The sequence below is a fragment of the Pristis pectinata genome, chromosome 4, assembly GCF_009764475.1.
Source record: "Pristis pectinata isolate sPriPec2 chromosome 4, sPriPec2.1.pri, whole genome shotgun sequence".
Classification (NCBI taxonomy): Eukaryota; Metazoa; Chordata; class Chondrichthyes; order Rhinopristiformes; family Pristidae; genus Pristis; species Pristis pectinata.
The window spans coordinates 19,084,644-19,109,894 of NC_067408.1; the positions used below are offsets into that span (position 1 = coordinate 19,084,644).

A 25,251-nucleotide genomic window follows, 5' to 3' on the forward strand; every position below is an offset into this window, starting at 1 on the left:
TAATATATCTAAGACACTCTGTAGTCTTCAGCATTGATCTTAAATTGTTACTAAGAACAAAAAACAACCCGAACTGAAATGCTGTGATGCCCTTAATTATTGCTAGGTCCATGATGATGTGGATTTTGTTGAACATCTAACTGATTCATTTTTTTGCAATTTCACTTTGAGATTGCATTAAATGTGTTAAATAGAAAGATTTCTTCGTACATGTTGAATGGCAAATATAGATCAATTTATACTTAATTCACTAGTCAACAGTGACTGATTGGCTTATTTACCTCAATGTGATTTAGATTGATGGTAGTCCATGGCAGGCTTATATACTTTATAAACTTATATACTTTTTCACGCGTATTTATCAGAAAATAAATCAAATACTTGTCTAATTCTCTGAAGATATGTTAGAATTGTTGATAATTTTCTTACAAAATTGTGCTGAATGTAACTTTCATCTCTTGTTGTGTAATAGGCTATACAAATGAAGACTGTTTCTTCTATCACCCTGACTCTGACCTATATGTGGCTTTCTGCACTCTTATTGTGAGGTTCAACGTGACCTTGAATAGTACCTCATTTTCTATCTGGGTATGTTGCAGCCTTCCAGACTCACTATCGAATTCTACAACATCAGGTAACTTGCTTTCTCTGTCTGTATCAGAACTGGCCATTTCTGCTGGAAGTCAGCCATCTGTGATACTGGATCAGTTTTTCTCTCTCCAAAACAACAGTTGATAAGCTGGATATATCCCACAGCTTCTTTGTCTGTATTATCATTCTCTGACTGCCCCCATTAACCCATTTGCCCAGAGGGCTTCTAGAACTTATCTCCATGGCAACCTCAGCCTCACCCTTCCACAAATATTCCCCTTGTCCTATTCATCCCTTGTACCCCACCTCCCCAAGCTTCCCTGTAACTTAAAATTTATTTAATTTCTGTCTTTCCTAGTTTTAAGAATGGTCTTCAACCTGATATATAAACTCCTTTGACAGATGCTGTCTGACCTACTGAGCAATTCCACCATTTTCTGTTCTTATTTCAGATTTTCAGCAGCTGCAGTTTTTTTGATTTTCTTCAGTAATTACCTTGTACTTGTGACCAGTGAGTTCTATAGCACAAAAGGTGACCATTAATCAATTTTACCTATGTTTACTTTTTGAAAGATCTATGCAAATTTTTCAATCATTTTCAGAGATTGTGCAAAGATTAACTTGAATAGTTTCAATTGAGAAATGGGGGAAGCTAGAAATTCATGTGTGCATCTCTTTTTAAAAGTTCTTGAACCCAGACACCAGTAGGTGACTGTTTTCTACATAAGGTCATGTTATTGGAAGTAAAATCCTAGTAAAATTGCTGGAAACATTCCAGCACTTTGTTTATATTTCAGATTTTCAGAATCTGAAGATTTTATCTTATTTTCATTTATTGTGACTTCCTTAGCATCATTTGAATTTAACAGATACTATTTGAAGACTAGGCTGCTCCATTTAAAGGGGAAGTGCTCACAGCCTACTATTCTTTCTGGAAACCAGCACTGCAAAGCTTTACTCAATCCATTGAAAATCAAGCCGGGAGTCCTCCAAATTGGTATCAAAGGAACAATGGGAGGATATAGCCAGGCGGGGTGGGGGGGGTGTGTGGTGGTGTAGTTCAAGACAGGTCATTGAAGAAGTTCCCCCAAGATCTAGGTGCAGTTTCAGAAAAAAGTTTGATGATCTTATGTGTGCTAGAGGTCAATGAACATACCAACAAATCTGATTTCCCAACAAATGCACTGAGAGTCTCAAACTTAATGAGAAAAAGAGAAGTCTTCAGTTCTGCTTAGCCATAATTCATAGCAATATTTGCAACTCAATTAGTTGATCATCTCTATTCTCCACAAGAAGTTCACCTAAGATTTCAAGTACTCAGAACCCCTTTATATGGTGCAGGTGGGCTGGAATTGGCGGCTTTGTGGCCAAATTTGCAGATGATACAAAGATAGGTGGAGGGACAGGTAGTGTTGAGGAAGCAGGGAGTCTGCAGAAGGACATGAACAGGTTGGGAGAATGGGCAAAAAAGTGGCAGATGGAATACAGCGTAGGGAAGTGTGCGGTCATGCACTTTGGAAGAAGAAATAAAGACATAGACTATTTTCTAAACAGGGAGCGAATTCAGAAATCGGAGGTGCAAAGGGACTTGGGAGTCCTAGTGTAGGATTCCCTAAAAGTTAACTTGCAGGTTGAGTTGGTAGTAAGGAAGGCAAATGCAATGTTGGCATTCATTTCAAGAGGATTAGAATATAAAAGCAAGGATGTAATGCTGAGGCTTTATAAGGCGTAGGTCAGACCACATTTGGAGTATTGTGAGCAGTTTTGGTCCCCATATCTAAGGAAGGATGTGCTGGTGTTGGAGAGGTTCCAGAGGAGGTTTACAAGAATGATCCTGGGAATGAAAGGGTTAATATATGAAGTGCATTTGATGGTTCTGGGCCTGTACTCACTGGAATTTGGAAGAATGAGGGGGGAATCTCATTGAAACCTACCAAATATTGAAAGGCCTGGATAGAGTGGATGTGGAGAGGATGTTTCCAGTTGTGGGAGAGTCTAGGTCTAGAGGGCACAGCCTCAGAATAGAAGGACGTCCCTTTGGAATAGAGATGAGGAGGAATTTCTTTAGCCAGAGGGTGGTGAATCTGTGGAATTCATTGCCACAGATGACCATGAAGGCCAAGTCATTGGGTATATTTAAAGGAGAGGTTGATAGATTCTTGATTAGTAAGGGTGTCAAAGGTTACAGGGAGAAGGCAGGAGAATGGGGTTGAAAGGGAAAAATAACTCAGCCATGATTGCATAGTGGAGCAGACTCGATGGGCTGAATGGCCTAATTCTGCTCATTTGTCTTATGGGGCGGTTCTTCCTGCTGTTCAACTTTGCCCTTCTGTGCATTAGGTGCATTTAAGTGGTAAAAAGAGCAGGTGTCAAATCAGCATTGCACAAAGATTAACATCACTGCTGCCTATTCTGCATAATTCCAGAATATATGTGCAAAGAAGAATACAATTCAAATTGATAAGAATTGTGAAGATAAGAAGTAGGAGCCGGAGTATGTGTCAGGCCCTTCAACCCTGTTCTGCAATTCATTAAGATCATGGCTGATCATCTACTTCAGTAACTTTTCCAACACTCTCCCCTTGACCCTGGATTCTTTTAATGTCCAAAATTCTGTCGATTTGTCTTATGAATAAATACAATGACTGAGCTGACATAGCCCTCCCAGATCGAAAAACATTCAAAGGTTCACCACCCTCTGAGTGAAGACATTTCTTCTCATCTCAGGCCTAAACAGCCTACTCCTTCATTTGAAATTATGCCCCCTGGTCTTAGGTGCTTCACACCATCCTTGCATCTATCTTGTCAACCCTATAAAGAACTTTGTATGTTTTAATGAGATTTCCTTTCATTCTTGTAAATTCTAGAAAGTAGTACTCAATCTTTCTCAACAACAAGCCTGGGTTCCCTGGATCCAGTCTCGTCAATCTTTGCTTTATTCTCCCTGTAACAAGTATATTCTTTCTTAAACTGTACTTAATACTCCAGATAAGCTCTCACCAAGGCAGTGCACAATTACAATTAAACTTCCTTACTCCATTATTCAAATCCTCTCAAAATAAGAACCAACAAAGAATTTTCCATCCTAAGTGCAATATAATTGTATTGTAATTTCATTGCTTTTGAAATTGTGTACGTACTAAGACCTCAGGCTAGGAAACATCTCTATATGATCCATTTTCTAAGCATACATATATTTCAAAGGGTTAATTAAATGAATACTTGAATGGAAAAAAATTTGCATTATTTTGGCAATAGGGCAGGGTTGTGAGACTAATTAGATAACCCTTTCAATAAAATGCCATTGGTATGATGGACTGAATATCCTCTTTGTGTTGTGCTACTCTATGATTCTAAAAGCTTTATCATCTCATTCTGTTTCTTTCAGAGATTTGAGTGTGAACACAGTGTACCAGAGGTAATGCATATTGCTGAATATGTCCTATTTTACCCTGGATAAAAAGTAAGCAGTTCCTCGTGAGTAATTTACAATACTTTTCTATTTTGAAAATGAGAGTGATTTAACCATCATACATATATCAAAGAGCATTGCTGCGCTGATTTCCTGGGTCCTTTTTTGCTCAAGAAAAATATTCCAAAATGTATCCGTCCTCATTATATTTGCCTCAAACTCCCTCTTATTGTTAAACTGTCTAGAAAGTATGCAACTAAAGCTATTTGCTCAGGAAATAAATTATATATTCTGGTCTCAGCTCTTACTTTCTGAAGAACCCTTAGCTTCTCAACTATCTCTTTCAAAATTCAGGTCCTCGGTTTATGTAAATAGTTTTACAAAATAGTTGTGATTTTTTTGCATGATGAAAAGGAACAATGCTCCACACCATAATGTCTCCCAGCTGCCCAGTCCAGTGTTTTGTGGCTAATATATCAGAATAGCCTCATTAAAAAAATGCTCCATTCATTGTGAAATGTGTCACATGATGCAATCAGACACAAGGGCTTTCTGTTTAATCCATGATGTATGCAAAGAGCACCATAACATGAGAAGAGGGGCACCATCTGGGTCACTGACTCCTTAGTCTACTTACAATTCTTGACAGAATTTGATGCTTTTTGTGTACAGCTGACCTCCTGCAGATTCATTACACATCTTATTTTAACATGTTTGAAAACTGTCACCAGGGCATTAATGGTGACTTCCATACATTCTGGCACACAGCAGTTGTACCTGGAGAAGCCATCACTTTCATTGGTGAGTGGCTAGAACAGACAGGGAAACAAAGAAGAAAGGAATTAAAAGATGGATAAAAATGATTGGCAGTAATGTAGCAATAAATGGAAAGTCAACTGTTCTGTCCTCGAGTTACTATTCAATAAGTTATTGATCTCAATTAGTGCAGAAAGTTTAAAATGAAACAAAGTATTTATTTTTTCCCCATACTCCTCTCACTTTTATTTCCTTTCCTCACCACCTTACACTTTTCCATTTCTTTTCCTCCATACTACTCCCTTATATATTTTTCTCCTTTCCTCTCTACTCTTTGAACAATTTTTGTCTTCACATCTATTCTTCCTCTTCTCTCTTCCATTTTCTTTTTCTCCCACCTTGTCCTCCTCTACTTTTTCCTTTCCCTTCAATTTCACCTTCCTTTCTTTTTTGTATCTTTTTATTCCTAGTCCTCTTGTGCTATTTCCTTCCATTTCCCTCCTATCCTCTGTCCCTCCACTTTATCCCATCTCTTTCCTTTACTATCCCCATCTCATTTCCTGCTCCTGCTTCTCACCATCACACTTTGCTTCCAATTCCATCACCTTCCCTCTCCTTGCCCCTCTTGCTAATCTCCTCATCTTCCCACTTGTCACCCCACTTTAATTCTTTTCCTCAATCTCCCCATCACCTGCCTTCTCTTCTCCATGACTCCTCCCTTCTTCCTTTACTTCTTTCCCTTTGCTCCACTGGAAAGCTAAAACTGTGCAGGGAATATAACTCAACTGAATCAGGCAAGGTGAATTTTTGAATCCAACATATAGGTGGAATGCAAAATGTGCAACCTGACTTTACTTCCATGTTTTCAAGTATGTTGCTTTTGGCTGCAAAAGAGCCATCATTCATCAAGAACTTTGCTTAACTACAAAATATAATTTATGGTGATAGATCTGGCCTTCCTTGTTCATAACAATGTTAAAATCCCACTGTTCCAAATGCTGAACCTTTGTTTTCAATTCCCAGTGAAAGGTCAAAATGAAGTAGTTCTGAATGACAAATTGAATAATTCACAATAAGCGATGATTCACAAAAGTTTTTGAACTCTAGTTTATTCTTAGACAATTTGTGATGTATAGAATTATGGAATTATTAAAAAAAGTTTCAATTTGAGTCCTGTCATAACAACCTTACCTCTTTTCTATGAAATATTATTGAAGATAGTCTTACCTTTCATAATATTGCCTTGTGCAAAGATCAGATTTGATTCTATGCTTGTCAGACATAAATGTAAACCAATTTCATTCCTATCCCTGCTTTATAAAATACTGGAATAAACAGTTTAGAATTGCAATTGGATCATAACCCTGGCTTTACTTTCAGTTCTTCCACAATTTCCACATTACTGGAATTCACAGATTTACAGCATTACTAATGGACTTTTAAACTCTAGAGGATAACTTTCTAAACTTGGTAAACAACAGATTTTTTTTAATCATTTGACTGAGTAAATGTATCTACTTTTTGAGGTCATCAGCAATGTGTATGTTCTATAAGAAATTTCAGTGAATTTCTAGGCCCTCATCTCATCTAGTATCTAGACTCTCATCTAGGCTCATGAGAATCAAAAGTTTATGAATATAAACCTCCCTCTGGAAGTCTAGCAAAAATCTCCAAAGATAAATTTAAGAACCTTCTCCTCATTAATATTTAATAATCTCTGCTGAACTCTGTGCTTGTATGTAGTGATTTGTTCTGTAGTGGGACATCAGGCTGGAACATCCATTCTGCTGCTAAGCATTTACTTCCAGTACTTACCTTCATTTCTGGTTTGAAGATGGGCAGATTGATGTAATCATTCAAGCCGATGATCAGATTGCCACTGGTGATCATAATGATCACATTCTCACTTCACTGGGAATGAAAAATCTCCTGATGTTTGCATCAGTGGGTTACCTCCACTCGCAGAAATCCAGGCTCAACTGAGAATGTTCAGAAAACCTGGACTGCTGACTGGCGGAAAGCTTCCAGCTGAATTATACCCTGGGAAGGAATGGAATTCTCTGGCTCAGAGAAGGATTTGGCTGGAGGGGGGAATGAAGGGCAAGGGGAACTATGCAACAAAGCCTAGTATGGTAATTACATGATAGAAATCCAATCAATAAATGTCATTTCTTGAAATATATATATGAAAAATGAATGCAAGTCAGCTGCCTTCTTTTTACTTTCATAAAACTCAAACCAAAGAGAGAATAGTTCTAAATTAAATATTTAATTTCCTTTGTAAAAGTAGTTAGTCTCCAAAAGACCTTGATATGTATTTAATTGTAGCACCCCTCCAAAGGAGAAGGTGGGCAGGCAGAAAATGAGATTTTGGCACTGGCCAACTTGTTGGACTGACCATCTAACCATTAGGGAATCCAGTTTGGCAAATGCAGAAAGTGAAATCTGTTGCATTGTCTCCACATGAGCATTATCGCAATATCTGAGTAGCTTACAAGGGGATAACTGTTCTTATTTTCTCTCTAGGGTGGATAGAAAGAATGAGAAGGATTCTAGAAAGAGTTACAAAGAGGCTGAAGGTTCAGAGAGAGAAAGAAGAGAGTTGGCTGAGCTGATGATCAAGTTAGGGTTTGGGGTTAGGCCATAGAGGCAATGGTTAGGCAGATGTTGGAGGATCAGAGTTGCGAGGGCTGTGACTGAGAGAGACCCTGGGACATGGGGTGAGACATGTCAATGGGCACAGGGAGTTAAAGCAGTTACAGCTTGAGACATTGTTTATGTACAAAATGGTGATCGATGAGAAAGGCGCGACAAAACTAGAAACTCTCACATTGCTGCCTATCCTGCTGAGTGTTTCTAACATTTACTGTTTTTACTTCAGATTTCCAACATCTGCAGTTTTGTTTTGATTTTCATTTGAACCAATGAAAAATGAAACATCTGCTTACATATTCAATCTTAAGGGGACTCCAGAGAACTACTTTCAGTCTGATTAATGGTCTGGGATACATTCAACTGAAGGGCTGATAACTCTGAATGAAGCAATGGCAGACGTTGTATCTGTCTTTGCCCCAGCAACAACCAACCTCTCCTGTTGCTATCGCCAACTCCCTTTGAGCAATACTTGCTCTTTTCACAAAATAGAGATTTAGTACACCAAAGTCTGCCTTACTGCCTAAAACCAAAATTTCAAATGTTGTGTTATTGGCCAATTGAATGTGTTTGCTGTCTGTCACCGCAGTGTTGGCCTTGGTTTTTATTTGTCGGATTAATTCTACAGTGATGCCCTGTAGGGATTTTAAACTTCCAGATCTTATAACAGTATCAATGGAAATATATATTTGATACATTCCATAAATTAAAAAGAGACCGCACATTTCACCTTTTGACATTTAGACTAATATTTGAATTTCTGAATCTATTTGGCAATGTAATTAGATGTTGTTGAATTTTCAAGACCTGAATCAAGGAAAATAAACCCTTCACCATTTCGTCCAGCTGCAACAGGATCCCACCACCAGTCACATCTTCCCCTTTCACCTCTCCTTTATGTTTTCCAGAGGGACCACTCTCTCCGTGACTTGCTGGTTCGCTCGTCCCTGCCCACTCACCCCATACCTTTGCACTTTCCCCTGCAACTGTAAAAGGTGCAAGACTTATCCCTACCCCTCCTCCCTCACCACTTTAGCATTTCCCTGCAGTTGTACTTCCTCCAATCTCATCTATTGCATTTGATACTCTTGATGTGGCCTCCTCTACATCAGCAAGAAAGACGTAGACTATGTTATTGTTTTGCCGAGCACCTGCACTCTGCAATGGCCATCTTGAACTACTGCTCGCACGTCATTTCAACTCCCCTTCCTAATCCCACACCAACCTGCCTGGCCTCTGCCTTCTTTGCTGCCACGGTGAGGCCAAACGACACTTCATATTTCACTCGGGTAACCTACAACCCAATGGTATGAGCATTGATTTTTCCAGTTTCAGGTAACCAACACCCCTGTATTTCTTTCCCATCCCATTGGTCTACCTAGGTCCACTCTCTCTTTGCTCGCCTTTTCCATTCCCCACCCTACCCCCTCCCCCCGCTACCTAGATTCGTTATCCTCCCCCACCTGGTTCCATCTACCCATCAACCACACACCTATCCACCTGGGTTTCTTCTCCCTTAGCCTACCTTTCCCCCAACTGCCCATCATCCCTCTCCTATCTGAGTCCACTTATCACCTTCCCCCTTCCCCTTCCCCTCCCCTACCTGGCTCCATCTGCCCATCGTGCCCCACCTTATATGTTTCCACCTATCACCTCCCAGCTCTGTCTCACACCCTCCCTCTCTATACTGGTTATCTTCCCTCTACACTCTGTCCTGATGCAGGGTGTAGACTCAAAACATTGACAATCCCTTTACCTCCACGGATGCTGCTTGACCCATTTACTTCCTTCAGGAGCTTGTTTTTTTGCTCCAGATTCCAGTGCCTGCAGTCTCCTGTGTCTCCAAAATAAACCCTCATATTAGTTAACCTTGGTATTTTATTTCCAAAATCCTTAATAATAAAAAGAACTCAGGTATCAGGCATTACCTGTGAAGTCGACAAACAAGTTTTTGGGACATGTCCTTTAACATTGGTGTCATCAGCAGATGTTAGGCCTAGTCATGTGATCTTCCACATATGCTGCTGAGGCCAGCATGGGACTTGACTTTTCAAGTGGCACACATTGCAATCATTACACTAGGTACCATGGTGAATGGGTGGTTGGACATTCCAATCTCGCATATTGATGCTTGATGACGTGGCTCACATTTTTATGTGCTTATACTGAAGGTTGTTGGTATGTGTAGTACCATATAGTAACCGTTGTAACTGTTAGTTAAACAAAGGCTAATTAAGATTTGGTAGTACAACGATGACTTTTACCTAGAACAAAGAGATGTTCCTTTTATTCTTTCCTTGACAATCCATTTATCTACTTTTTTGTCCCTGCTCATTTTCTCCATTGCTGTTTGTTAATCTTTGATATGATATTGGTTGGGACACGGTGCTGCAGCAAGTAGAGCAGCTACCTTAGACTACAGTTCATTTATGACCTCAGGGCTATCTGTATGGAATTTGTGCATTCTTCCTGTGACTGCATGGGTTTCCTCTTGGTGCTCTGGGCTTTCTCCCACAGCCCTAAGGCACGCTGGTTGGTAGGTTAATTGGCCAGTGTAAGTCACCCCTAGTATGTTGATGAGTGGTAGAATCTGGGGGAAATTGATGGGATTCAAAAAATGGGATTAATGTAGGGTTTGTGTAAATAGGCAGTCAATGGTTGACATAGACTCAATGGACCGAAGGGCCTGTTTTGTGCTGTCTCTCTCTCTATGGCTCTATAAATCTTAGGTGGCCCAAAGCCATTGCCTTTGGTCCTCATTTGTTCTCCACCAATCACTTGAGCTGTTTCTGGCAAATATTTGAAATGGAACCAGACTGTTAGAATGAAGTATGATGCATCAGCTGCTGAATTGAATATTGGATCTTGTTTATCATTTAATACAAAAGCAAAATACTATGGATATTGGATATCTGAAATATAAACAGAAGGTGCTGTAATACTAACAAAGGTCAGGCATCTGTGGAGAGGGAAAATAAATTGCTGTTATAAGTCAATGAGGTTTCAACAGAGGCCATTCAAAACTCTACTCCCAATGCCCTAACTTGGATTAAACCTCATTTACCCATAATTTACCCATCACCTTTATGCTTGCCTATGTTGATTGGCTCAAGGTCTTGATTCTAAAATAGATTAGTTTTTCAAAAAATCCTTCTCTGGCCTCACCTCCTTGTATCTCAGTAAACTCCTCCAGGTGTAATCAACTGAGACGTGTTAGCTTTGCTGACTGCCATAATATAAGTAAAGTTAAGATTGCAGCCAAGAAAATGGTGTGGCTGATTATAATGGATAAAACTGCAGACAAAATAATAGCATGGCTAATGTTATCAGCAGTCACTTATAGGTACGGCAACTTCTAGCAAAGGTCACATTGACAGTTAAGCATAAACTCCCCTCCAAAGTAGCTCCATGAACTCTTTGTTGCTGCCTCCATCATCACTGAAAGGTGCTGATAGATCAAAAGTGGATGTACTTCTGCACTAAGTGCAAACAGAACTGGCCGTGGAAAGTTACACCTTGTTATTTCTAGTGTGAGTATGCTTTAGATAAAATAATTTGTGTTAATCATTGTGACAAATCTAGCATTAAAAATGAACTTTCACAAGGGATGAGGCTCAATCATTAACATATCAATAACTATTCATAACATTCATAAATATTGAATTAATTTGTCTCACTTGTCTTTTATTCTCTCTCTCAATCCAAACTACATTTTGTACTTTTTTTATTTATCCTTCTCTTCATTATTTGCCAGTGAGTTTACCCACACTAAACTTTCTTTTCTGTCCTTGCACTGTAAATTTCACAAACCTTCAAAATGACTGGCTAAGGAGAAGCCATGTTCACAAAGGTCACAGATGTCTAGTTTCCATCATTGCAACATTTTGCCACACTGAACATATTAGAAACCTAAATGTGCAAAGACAAGCCGAACTAGCAGCAACACAATTACATGCCCCACCACATCAGAGCTCGACTCTGTCTGACCCCTGTTAAAAAATCTTTATCCCAGAAAATAAGAGTGCCAATTTTGTATGAATTTGAACCATGTCTGATCTGAGTTTTTCTTTCTTCCTTTTCTCTGTAGAATTGACCTTTGCAGGAATATGACCAATTGAACTTTTAATGTAAAAAAAAATGCTGCAAATACACAGCAGGTATGAAGAAAGTAATAGCCAGGTCAAACATTTTTATCAGAAATTGCTGAAGAACCCACTTCCATCACCCTTTCGGGTAGCAGATTCCAGATCTAAATAGTGTGGGGGGAAAACATTCTCTTCCTTTCCCTTCCAATTCTTTTGCCAGTAATTATAAATTTATGAGCTCTTGTTAACTTCACTTGTCACCAGATATAGCTTTCCTGTAAATATTTCATGAAAACTTTTCATTATTTTAAGTATCCTCATTAACTGTCACCTTGTTTTTTTTTTCTGCCCTGTTTCTGGAATCAGCAAGCAAATGAGGAATTTTGTTTGCATTATTGAACTAGAAAGCACTGCTTGTGTATATTACAAGGAGATTCACAAGTCAATTTTGAAATAGCACTGGATAAATACTCAAACAGAGAAAAATAACAAGGGCTGTGGGAAAAGAGCAGGATGAATGGTATTCATTGAATAGTATTGCCAAAGAGTTGGCAAAGTCACAATGGATAAAATGGAGACACAAGAGACTGCAAATGCTGGAATCTGGAGCAATACACAAAACATTGGAGGAACTCAGCGGGTCAGGCAGCATCTATGGAGGGAAATAGACAGTTGATGGATAAAATGGACAGCTTTTGTATCAATCTGTGATACTAAATATGTTCAGATAACTGGTGCCTGTATCCATGGTTTCATCCAAGTAAGCTTCCTTTTCAACTTCTCCTAAATCTTAGTGTTGTGTTTGGAACTTTACGTCATGGTCATCTAGTGTTGTATTTGGAACTTTACATCACAGTCATCTAATATTTTATAGAGCTTAGCATGTTTTCTTTGTTTTGAAATCCAATGTCTCTATTTACAAAATCCAATATCTCATTTGATGTCTGAATTTCCATTTCATTTTGTTTTGCCATCTTCAAAGATTTGTGAATACATACCTCCAGGTCCCTCTGTTCTTATATCCCTTCTAAACATTACCATTTAGATTATACTACTTTGCTGCATGTTCTTCCCATCTTCTAACAAGCATATTCAATTGAATTAACCATTTGCTGCCTATGGGCAGGCACGGTAGTGTAGCAGTTAGCGTGACACTATTACAGTGCCAGCGACCCAGGTTCGATTCCAGCCACTGTCTGTAGGGAGTTTGTACGTTCTCCCCATGTCTGCGTGGGTTTCCTCCGGGTGCTCCGGTTTCCTCCCACATTTCAAAGACGTATGGGTTAGGAAGTTGTGGGCATGCTATGTTGGTGCCGGAAGCATGGTGACACTTGCGGGCTGCCCCCAGAACATTCTATGCAAAAAGATGTATTTCACTGTGTGTTTCAATGTACATGTGACAAATAAAGATATCTTACCTTACTTCACTGACCAATCTAATAGCCCCTCTACTGCAACACAAACCATCTTTTTTCTGAAGACACTTGCAAAGTAATCCTTTAGGATTTGTCATGCCCTCTGCCTCCAAAAGATTCCCTTTCTGTTCTTAATTATGTTTTCACTTTTGTGCATATATATGTACAAGTATTTTCATGGAATCATCCAGCATGGAAACAGGCCATTCAGCCCAATTTATCCACACCAACAAATGGGCACCATTCTGTATTAATCCCATCACTTTGTACTTGTTTGGCTTTCCCTTTCATGGAGTACTTTCCTGCGAACTGAATCTCATCACTTAAACTAAGCTACATCATGTAAAATCTGAAATGTATTGTTACAACATTAGAAATAGAAGCAGGAGTGGGTCATTCAGCCACCTTCCCCCCCCCCCCCACCCTTCATTTTCTGCTCCGCCATTCTCATTGCAGATCCTTTCACGGCACCCAACCCTCGATTTCTACTTTGAATTTGGGAAGGGACCTGAAAGGTGCTGTGCGGGTTTTTAAAGGCATTACGGCAGGGGCCAAACACCGCCACGCTCCTTTTGCGGTAATTACGGCAGCGATGTACCTGACTGACAACCTGGATGACGTCACGGTGTAAGCGGCGAGCCCTCGGAAGCCGGGCGCCTCGGCATCGGGTGAAGGAGGGGGGGGGGAAACAGAAACCGACCCCAGCTGCAAGGTCGAGGGGGAAAGATAATATTTGCTATCATTATTAACGGCAAGGGGGAGGGGGAAAAAAGAAGAGAATGCAATAGGGAAACCCGAACCGTTGGACAGCTTTTTTTTGTGGGTGTGCGTTGCGGAAGGTGGTGCTGAGGGGAATCGGTTGGAGTGCGGCGGGGGAGCCCGGGCATCGAACGCGGGGCCGTCCGCTTCCTTCCCTCCCGACGCGGGGGGCTCAACAGACATGGAGGCCGTGGCGTGAGGAGGGTGAAGAAGCAGCCTTCGATCGGCATTCCCCCCCGTTAATCGCCGACGGAAAGCCGGGGAACCGCCGAGCCGAGCCAACCACTCGGTGTCTCTCCCCCTCCCCGCCCCTTCCACTTTCCTATGGAGCGGCTTGACTTCAGGACAACCTGCCGCTCGCTATGCCCAAATCGAATAAGGAGGGCGGTGGAGAGTTGCCCCTGCCGCCCGGCTGGGAGGAGGCCACGGATTACGACGGCAAGCTGTACTACATCGACCACAATACCAAGCAGACCAGTTGGGTGGATCCGCGGGACAGGTGCGTGGACCCCGGCTCGCCCTGCCCGCTCGCCCCCCTCTTTTTTTTTAATCGCCCGCCCGCCTGCCTGCCAAATAAGGGGCCCGGCCGAACGGAGTCACTGCGCATGCGCAGTGTGTCAAGCTGGGGGGAGGGAAAAAACAGGCTTGCTGTCCTTGGTTGGGAGGGGGTGTCTGGAAAACATCGTTGGTTACTGCGCAGGCGTCGTCTTCCAATCGCAGGGCGGTGGGTGGGATCCAGTCTCAGCACTGCGTCTGCGCAACGTTCCGATATCTCTCGCCCCATTCTGGAGGTCACTGCAGTTCGCATGCTTCACATTCCTGGGATAGTTTGCCCGTGGGAAAAAAAGAAGGCACAGCGCTTGGAAAGACAAAATGTTTTTTTTGCGCGAAACTTTTTTTTCTTTAAGTGGCATTAGTTGAGTAAATGGCGCAGGTGATCCTTTAAAGCCCTGAGATTAGCTTCGTGAAGGGGTATTTCTGGCAAGGTCAGGTTTTATTGTACTTGAAAGGATGTTAAGGAGGCACCTGCTTGAACAATAGCAATCTACTTCCCTAGTGTGGGTGGTATTAAAGTCAAAGTGGAGGTTATTGTCATATGAAAAAGTACATCTATGCACAGGTACAATGAAAAACTTGCAGCTGTATCACAGGCACGTAGCATCAGATAAGAAGCTTTCACAAGGAAAACATGAGTTATACATAACTTCTAACTTGGGTATGATGAATGATGAACAATTATTTCAGTGTGCATCTTGGAAGGGAACTTGCAGATGATTTGTTGCCTTGTACTTATTGTCCTCGCACCTTAAAATGAGAAAAGATGTACACACAGTAGCCAAGGTGATGGGATGTAAACATTGAAAAGGGTCCATTCCTGGATGGTGTGCTGTTGCAGGCAACTTATTGCAACAATTTTAACATCTCAGGTTTTGTTCATTTTCCATCTTGAGGTATATATCTTTTGCTTAACTATTGAGAAAGATTTATTTTGATCATGTATTAATCAATACATTCTATAAGTATATCAGAAGCAAGAAGTAAATGGGGAAAGAGCGAGTCCTCTTAAAGGACAAAAGGGTAATTTGTGTGTAGAGCCAGGTGACGTGGATGCGGTTCTAAATGAATACTTCATCTATATTCACCAAGGACAGGACATGGAACCATAGAACAATACAGCACAATACAGGCCCTTCGACCCACCGTGTTGTGCCGACCTTTAAACCACACCTAAGACTATCTGACCCCTTCCACATATCCCCCTATTTTAAATTCCTCCATATGCTTATCTAACAAGCTTTTGAACTTGACCAATGTATCTGCCTCCGCCACTACCCCAGGCAGAGCATTCCATGCACCAACCACTCTCTGGGTGGAAAACCTCCCTCTGATATCTCCCTTGAACTTCCCATCCATTACTTTAAAGCCATGCCCTCTTGTATTGAGCATTGGTGCCCTGGGAAAGAAGCGCTAGCTGTCTATCTATTCCTCTCAATATTTTGTATACCTCTATCATGTCTCCCCTCATCCTCCTTCTCTCCAAAGAGTAAAGCCCTAGCTCACTTAGTCTCTCTTCATAATCCATACTCTCCAATCCAGGCAGCATCCTGGTAACTCTCCTCTGCACCCTTTCCAATGCTTCCACATCCTTCCTATAATGAGGCGACCAGAACTGGACACAGTACTCCAAGTGTGGTCTAACCAGAGTTTTGTAGAGCTGCATCATTACCTCATGGCTATTAAACTTGATCCCACGACTTATGAAAGCTAACATCCCATAAGCTTTCTTAACTACCTTATCCACCTGTGAGGCAACTTTCAGTGATCTGTGGATATGAACCCCCAGATCCCTCTGCTCCTCCACACTCCCCAGAATCCTGCCATTAACCTGTACTCCGACTTGGAATTTATCCTTCCAAAGTGTACCACCTCACACTTCTCAGTATTGAACTCCATCTACCACTTCTCAGCCCAGTTCTGCATCCTATCAATATCCCTCTGCAAGCTTCGACAGTCCTTCACACTATCCACAACACCACCGACCTTTGTGTCGTCCGCAAACTTGCTAAACCACCCTTCTACCCCCTCATCCAAGTCATTAATTAATATCACGAAAAGTAGAGGTCCCAGAACCGATCTGTGTGGGACACCACTGGTCACAAGATAATTAATTCAGGGATGGGTATATGGATAATTTGGAGCAGGTCATTGTTAAAAAGGAGGTAATGTTAAATGTTCTTGAGATGCATAAGGGTTGATAAATCCCCAGGGCTGGTTGAGGTCTATCTCAGGTTACTCTGTGAAGCAAGGAAGGAGATTTCTGGTGTCCTGATGGAGATTTTTGAATCGTCATTAGCCAGAGGTGTGGTGCCTGAAGAATTGAGAATAGCTAATATTGTTCCTTTATCTAAGAAGGGCAGCAGAGATAAGCCAGGCAACTACATGATAGTGAGCCTAATGTCAGTGGTAGGAAACTTAGTGGAGGAAATGTAGCAAGGGATGTACATCTGGAAAGGCAGGGGCTGATCAGGGATAGTCAGCATGGCTTTGTGTGGGGGAAATCCTGTCTCACTAATTTGATTTAGTTTTTTGAGGAGGTAACTAAGATTGATGAATGTAGGCCAGAGCTGGACCTTAGTAAGGCATTTGACAAGGTCCCACATAGCGGGCTGGTCAAGAAGGTTAAGGCACATGGTGACCTGGTTAATAGGATCCAAAATTGGCTTGGTGGTAAGAGGCAGGGAGTACTGGTGGAATGATGTTTTTCTGACTGGACCACAAAGATCAGTGGTGGGACCCTCGTTTGCGATGTACAGTACACTAATGATTGGGATGTGAATGTAGGAGGTATGAAAGTCGAGTTTATTGTCATGTGCACATGTATGCACAGGTGCAATGAAACAGTTACTTGCAGCAGCATCACAAGCAGCATTCACAAGAAAAACAAACATAAAAATTTACAAAAAAGAACACAATTAAAACAGAATCATGTGATGACACAAAAGTTGGTGGCGATGTGGATAGTGAGGAAAATTGTCTTAGGTTACAGTGGGATATAGATCAGACAGAAAGTTGGGTGGAGCATTGGTGGATGGAATTTAATCCTGACAAGTGCAAGGTAATGCATTTTAGGAAGTTAAATAGGGGTAGGACGTATACAGTAAACAGAAGGGCGTGAAGGAATGTTGATAAACAGATGGACCTTGGGGGGGGGTTCAAGTCCATACTTCCCTGGCAACAGAAATGGATAGGGTGGTGAAGAAGGCACGAGGCATGCTTGTCTTCATGGGTCGGGGCATAGAATATAAAAGTTGCGAATTATGTTGCAACTTTACAAAACACTCGTTAGACTGCATTTGGAGCATTGTGTGCAGTTCTGATCGCCACACGATAGGAAAAATTGATTTGTGCTGGAGAGAGTGCAAAGGAGATTCATCAGATGTTGCCTGGATAGGAAGACTTTAATTATGGGGAAAGATTGGATAGACTGGGCATAATTTCCCTAGCGCGAAGGAGCCTTGATAGAACTGTATAAAATAAGAGGCATGGACAGGGTAGTTGGTCAGAATCTTCTTTGCAAACAAATGTTTAAGGTGAGAGAAAGGGGATTTGAAGGGCAAGCTTGTTTTTTTAAACACAGCGTGGTTGGCATCTGAACTCACTGCCAGAGAAGGTGCTGGAATCAGATACAATTACCACATTTAAAAGCCAGACAGGCACTTAAATAGGCAAGGCATAGAAGGATGCAGATCTAATGTGGGCATATAGGATTAGTGTAGATGGGCAAATAGTTGGGCATGGAAGTGAAGGACCTAATCCTGTGCTGTACAACTCTATGACAAGGTACCTCATCCATGCCGGATATCCTTGTCATTCAACAGACATGCCATTCAATACCCAGAGTGTTTACACAAGTAAAGCACTGTAGATGCAAGAAACAAAATGTTGGAAACACCTGGTTTGTCAAGAAACATCTGTGGACAGAAAGGCAGAAATGACATTCACATGTCATCTTCATTGTTCAGTGGGATCGTTGTTGCTTGGTTCCATTTAACTTTCCTAGCTTACCAATAGGACCTCCAGCAAAGATGCTCTATTGCCCACTTAGGGAAGTAGGCGTGGACCACTCTGCCCTTTGAGCCTGCTTTTCCATTAATAAGATCATAACCCCAACAACTCATTCCTGTCTGTGATAACCTTTCACCCCCTTGCTTATCAAGTATCTGTGTACCTCAGCCTTAAAAAAACTGCATTGTTAACTTTTCGTATGTTAGTGATGTGGACATCACAAGCAAGGGTGGGGTTTATTGTGTAATTTCCCCTAGAAGAATGTATTGCGGGATAACAGTTACTAGCCAACCATGTTGATGGATCAAGAATTGGATATGGCTAGCAAATTTTCTTCTTTGAAGATGTTTAGTGGGATTTTATGTCCTGTGGTTTTATGGCACAGTTACAGATAATAGTTGTTTATCCAGTTTCTCAAAGTTCTTAAATTTACTTTCTGCAGTGTTTCTAAATTTAGTAATCCAGGCCTCTAATTCAGTAACTTAAATCCAATTTAACCTGGAATCAATCTTGGCCACTTGTGTTCTCAAACTACATCTTGGCACTTAGGAACATCCTAAAAAACCGGAAAATGCTAGAAACACTCAGCAGGTCGGGCTGCATTTGTAGAAAGAGTAACATTTAATGTTTTGGAATGAACCTGCTGAGTGTTTCCTGCATTTTCTGCTTTTATTTTCAGATTTCCAATGTCTGCAGATTCTTGATTTTTTTTTTAACTGGATTGACTTCCATGTGCATGCTGTTCAAACTCAGTCTGATGTCTTCATCCCCTGCACTGCTGAAGAATGACTGAGATTCAGTCATGAGTGGTTTTATTTCTTGCAGATGAAAACTGGAAATGCAGAAGTCAAAATCTTGCAGTCCTTGCCGTAAACTGTACCTTTGCTGTCAATTCCATTTTTATCCATGGCTATTATCTCAGGCTGAATAAGACCTCTGGTAATCTAGCACATTTGGGGTTTTAGTGCTGCCAGTCTGGAAGATTTTTCTAGTCTGTTGGATATTACTCCTATGAATACCTCAAGACACTTTTCATTCCCCCTTTGTAAGATTTTGCACAGAAATATAATAACCTTCTCAGTGAACCCATTGAAATGAAAACGAGTGTGGGAAATGGGACCCCTTGAGTTTAAAGGAGCTTGGGAAACTGAACCTGGAGAGCTGAGTGCTGAACAATCAGGATTTCCAAACAAGGGAATAGCAGATTATCGGGGTTCTACTGTATTTGAACAACTCTGAGCTGATCTTCTATCTCCTTATTTTATCATATTAAGTAGCTACTATCATTTCTAACATTGGACCTGTCCACTCTGGGCTTAGTTAGTCTTCTGAGACCCATGTTCATGCATTTGTGATATCGAGTTTCAACCACTTTCTCCTGATTGGCCTGTAAGCCTGAACTTATCTAAAAGTCTGTTACTCAAGAGTAATTTGGTAACACTGTCACTGACTTGGCTGGCTGATACCTAGAGGAAACAGCTGCCAGGTTGGCTTTGTGGCATGTAGTGAATGAGCCAACATAAGGGAAAAACCTGCTTGACCTTATCCTCCATAATCCACCTTCAGCAGATATGTTTCTCTCCCTCAGCACTCATAGAAATGACACCGTGCAGCCGAAGTGGAGACAAAGTTTTGCCTTCACACCAAGGATAACCTCCATTATGTTGTGTGGCACTACAGTTGTGCTAAATATGATAGAACAGATCTGGGATTCATGACGTGCTGTGGACCATTGGAAACATACACCACAATCTGTAACCTCATGGACTGGCATATCTCTCACGCTTCCATTGTATATCCTGGAACTCCCTAACCAAAAAGATTGTGAAAGTGCCTTTACCTGAAGGATGTGGCACACCACTGTCTTCTGAATGACAATTGAGAGTGGGCAACAAATGTTGGCCTTCCCTGTTATACCCACATCCTAAAAAAATGAATAAATTAAAAACCTGTTCTGAAACTCTGCCTTGCTGATCTATTGGTCTCGATTCTGTAGACCCATTATTCTTGTCTGTGATGATCTACATTGACTTAATTTTACATTTCGAAATGAAGATCATAAATTGTTTCATGTATTTGTCTCTTAATTTTTGACAAACTCTCTTTTTCTGATTTTGGCCTTCTGACATTTTCCTTCCTGTAAAACAAAAAATGCCTTGTAGATGGAATATAAGAATATAGTAATAGGAACAGGAATATGAACCCCTTCAACCTAGCTCCACTAAAATATATAGTCATAACTAATGTGAACTTGACCTCAGCTTCACTTTCATGTCAATGTTCCACATAGCTCTCTTTAGTCCCTCATAGTCAATATCTCCATGTTGACTATATTCAATGGTTCGCTGGGGCACAGAACTTCAAAGCTTCATGAAGATTGAGAAAAATAATTCCACTTCTTCTGTGTCTTAAATGGATGAGCTCTTTTTCTGAAACTGGGTTTACCGTTTCTGGATTCTCCTATGAGGGGAAATTTCCTTGCAACAACCACCTTGCCAAACCTTCTCGGAAGCTTTTGTTTCAGTAAGTCTCCTTCTAAACTCCATTGAGTATGGGTCCAGCTTGTACAACTTGTTCTTTTAAGAATGCTTATTCAACTCCAGGATCAACCCATTGAACTTTCTCCAAACTGCCCCAATGTAGGACATTTTTCCTTTTATACTCCTCTTGCAATAAATGTCAGCGTTCCCCTTACCTTCCTGATTACTTGATCTATCTAGCATATCAACTGTTTCGTGTACAAGGACATTGAGGTCCCTCTTATAAAGCATTCTGTAGTCTCCATGTAAACAGTATTTTGCTTTTCAATTGCCCTACATTTTACTCCATTGCCAATTTTTTTGCTGCATGTTTAACCTTTCTACATACCTTTGCAGTCTCATTGTGTCCTCTTGACAATTTGCTGTTGCATCTCTATGTATCATCAGCAAATTTGGCTGCAATACAATTGGCCCCTTCATCAAAGACATTGGTATAGATTCCAAACAATTGAGGCCCTAGTTTGCCAGTTTGAAAATGAACCACTTTTGTCAACGTTGTTCTGAGTTAGTTATCCAATCCTTCATTCATGCTAATATTTAACCTGATGCTAATATATTACCCTCAATGACATACCTTGTGAGTAACCTTTTATGCGGTATCTTATTGAATTTCTTCTGAAAATGCAAATACAATAAAATTATAATCTGCTATCTCACCATTCTGAAATTCTGATGGTTTGGCATCTGGCTCACTGGACACCGTTCCCACACTTCCATTAAACTCACTGGGGCTCCGTTCCCATATTCCTTTAAACTCACTGGGGCTCCTTCCCCATGCTTGTTTTAAACTCACTGAGGCCCAGTTCCCATGCTCCTTTTAAACTTAATGGCCCAGTTTCCCACATTGCTTTAAGCTCACTGGGGCTCCCTATAAACTTGCGTTGTTCACGAGAAAATATATTATGTTACTGAGTAACATCTAAAATAAATTGAATGACAAATATGTTCATATATTAATTGGATAAACAGCCAATGGTGTAGAAAAAAGCTGTTCATCAGGTGCCACCAAAGTCCTGACGGTGCCTGATTATTGGAGTTTTACTGTAATCTACACTTCCTAGAATTCACTTAGCTGTCCATTTCTTCTTCTATTACCATTTTACTAACATGAAGAACATTTCTTTTTCTTCAATAGTAATGTACTGTTTACAAGATCAAGTATGATAGGACCAATTTAGGTATGCATATCCTGGTCACGTTTGGTGTTATTTTATCAGGAAAGGCTGGTAAATGGTTTCCAGTTTTTGGAAGTGCGTTTTCCATCCTTTTTTTAATTTTACACCTCTTCTGATGTAAATATTTTGTAATCCCTGCTGTTCACAGACAATTTTTTTCCAAGTTCCATGGTATTTGTATGTACATTAGAAGGTCTATGGGGCATTGGACTCTGCTTATTTTCTTATGTTATTGCCATTAATTATTTACTTCTGCTGTTAATCTTTCTGTTGCAGTTAATTGAAAGAAAAAAAAAAACTAAAATGCTAGATTTTCTACTACTATCAGGAATTAGAAATGAATGATTTTGCTTATTTACTTTTTCTATTGGCTCTTACTAACAATTCCTTGCTAAGAGTTCTCAGGAGGTCTGCCCAATGCCAGTCTGCAAGTTGATATGGAAGCAGGGTATGCAAATCGAGGGGTGAGGGAAAATGAGTGTTATCCTGCTCTGGAAGTGGCCAACAGTATTTTCGTGGAGCTTGATCATTACATCGCATAAATGGGGAAAAAAAACTTCATTAAAAAAAGATTATTTATTTTGTCATAGGCCTCCAGTTTTTCAATTATAGGCCACTGATTAGGCTGTTGATGATCCAGAACAGCAAGGTGAAGGGTGTGCTGTGGAAGCTGCAACACTTTAATAGCCAATTTTCCAATGTAGTTCAGTGTTTGGAATTGTTCAGATCAGGCAGCCTTCATATTCTGCAGCTAATGCAGGAAATTGAAACCTGAAACCTTAGCCAGTGTTGTTCTTTTTGATGGTTTGGTCATACTGCATCTTGATTTGTTGTACATTGATTTAGTTATTGAGGGACAGATGAAACTTCCAGACGGTAGAAGTGGTGCGATGGAAGATCACAAAGCTGCCACTTGGTGTCAGAAGTATGAACTAAAGAAATACTAAAGCAATTGAGATGAAAGAAGATTAATGATAGGAATATATATGCAGAATTATGAGGTATATAAATGATATAGTTCTCTATATAAGGTGTTGCTGCCTCATAGGTCAAGAGAATCTGGTTAGGTCTTGATCGCTATCTCTGTGGAGTTTGAATATTCTCTCTTTAACCATGTGTGTTTGTCCCAGGTATTCTGGATTCCTCCCATATGCCAATTTTGTGCTTGACTCTATGGCTGGTTGGCATGTTTATTAGCTACTGTAAGTTGCCCAAGTGTAGCTGGGTGGCAAGTGGAAGGTTTTGGTGTGTATGGGGGGAGTTGGTGGGGATGCCAGAAGAAAAATGGGATTGCTGTAAATGGACACTTCGTGGTCAGATTGAATGCAGTGGGCTGAAGAGCCTGATTCCATTGTTGAATGTGTCCGTGACTATTACTGTGTGAATGGTCTGCAGATTTTATTTTATTCTATGCTTATCAGTATAAAAGGCAACTCTAAATTATAATGGTGAATTTTTATTGAGTCACTGTCAAATAAATTTTATGTGCAATATCGAATATAGAGTGAAATCTTCAAAAAAAATTGTTTTAAAAAGCTATATAAAGGGAAATGATAAAGGATTATATAAACAAAGTAAAACATGTGAATGTGCAAAACTATAAAGAATTACTATGATGAAAGAAATATCAAATAAAGATAAATATCAAATATATCTTCATAATGTAATGCAGAGGAATGAAATTGTACATGAGAAGAAAGTGGGGCAATCAGGATGGGATAATAAAGCAGTAGTGGAAAAGTGGAACTGGGAATGCTGAGTGAAATTAAGAGATAGTAGAGACTAGCAACATTTCTACCAACATAATGTAGTATGATATATTTGCCACAGGGAAAGAGAGAAGAGTTATGTTCAGAAAAATCTATTGGTTAAAGCAAGTAGCATCAACGTAATAAATATCAGATATTTTATATTTGGTAATGAGAAAGTGCCAAGTATCAATACCTACCTCCAGTTAAACCAAACTTGTGGTTACATGTTGTCACACAACTTTTTGCTGATACTTGTGTAAGTGAGAGTTAGCAATGTGCCTGTTTATGAACCAAATAATATCCTCGGCATGTACTTTAAGTAAGTTTGGAATGTTATACACCGAAGTTGGTAATCTTGATGTAAGAGCATGTTTGTGGAACTAGAACAATGTTAATAAAAGGCTTATTGACTCAATGGAATGTGACATATGCTGTGGTGCAGTGTGCTGCAGGGTGTAAGTATCTACCTGATGTTCAAAGAATGAAATGTTATTAAATACTTAAACTTTCATGCTTGGTTGAGTATTATAATTTAAGGTTGTGTGCCTTAATCTAATCCTTTAAACCATGGCTTGCAGACAATCTTTTAAGAAATGTTATTACAAAAGTGCATCTACTTTTTAACTTGAGGCTTTTGAAATTTTGAAACCAAGGCTATGATTTTTAAGAGATCAAGTGCACTAAGTACTTTTAAAAAAACACGAAATAAATTCCTCTTCTTGTTTTCTCATCCTTTCACAAATCTCTGTAATCTCCTCCAACCCTTCAAGAAGGTTGCACTCTTCCAATTCTGAACTCCAAATATTTCCAGTTTTCATTACTCCATCATTGGTGGCTGTACTTCCAGCTGCCAAGGCCATAAGGTCTAGAATTCTTTCCTTAAACCTTGCTGCTACTTTTTCCCCCATTTTAAAGCATTCCTTCAACCCTGTTGCTTTGACCAAACAAATGGTCATCTTTCTTAAAAAACCAGGGTAGACACAGACGTCATCACGCTTTAATGATCAACACAGATGAAACATTGAATCTTTGGCTTTTTTGTATTATTTGACTTATTGAACTATTGATAGAGTAGAAAAATAGATTTAGGAATAAAATTTGGATGGGCATATATATAAAAAAAAATAAGATTAGCTGAAGTATAGACCAAACCACGGACAATTATAGAGATAGAAAGAGATACAAATGTACACAGTAAGCTATGGGTGAATATACAAATAATAAATATACTACTACAGGAAGTGAAACATTTGGCAAAATGATGACAATGAACAGGCGATAATGCTCTGCAGGTTTACTCACAAAATAATTACTGCATTTTGGTCATCAATTAAAGGTATTTAGTTACCTCTGGACAAGGGTGTATCATTTAATTCTGATATTTAGCCAATTTCCTCATTGTTTAAGATATTATTGTATATATTTGTATTTGAAGGAGAATATATGAAATATATATTTTCTGGTATAAAAACACCTCATGAGTGCTCCAGCACTTGGACTATTTCCATTTTCCTGGTGCCAGCTGGCTCACTTTTACCATGGACATACT

General features: G+C 40.1%; 1 protein-coding gene across 1 annotated transcript in view; it reads left to right on the top strand.

Annotated features, from left to right (window-relative positions):
- Window positions 1-13,468: 13,468 nt before the first annotated feature.
- Window positions 13,469-25,251, top strand: part of LOC127569546 (protein KIBRA-like) — an 82,794-nt gene continuing 71,011 nt past the window's right edge. The window contains exon 1 of the mRNA XM_052014296.1: window positions 13,469-14,169. Coding sequence (XP_051870256.1) covers window positions 14,033-14,169 — 137 coding nt within the window. The 5' untranslated portion in view covers window positions 13,469-14,032. The remainder of the gene's footprint in view (window positions 14,170-25,251) is intronic.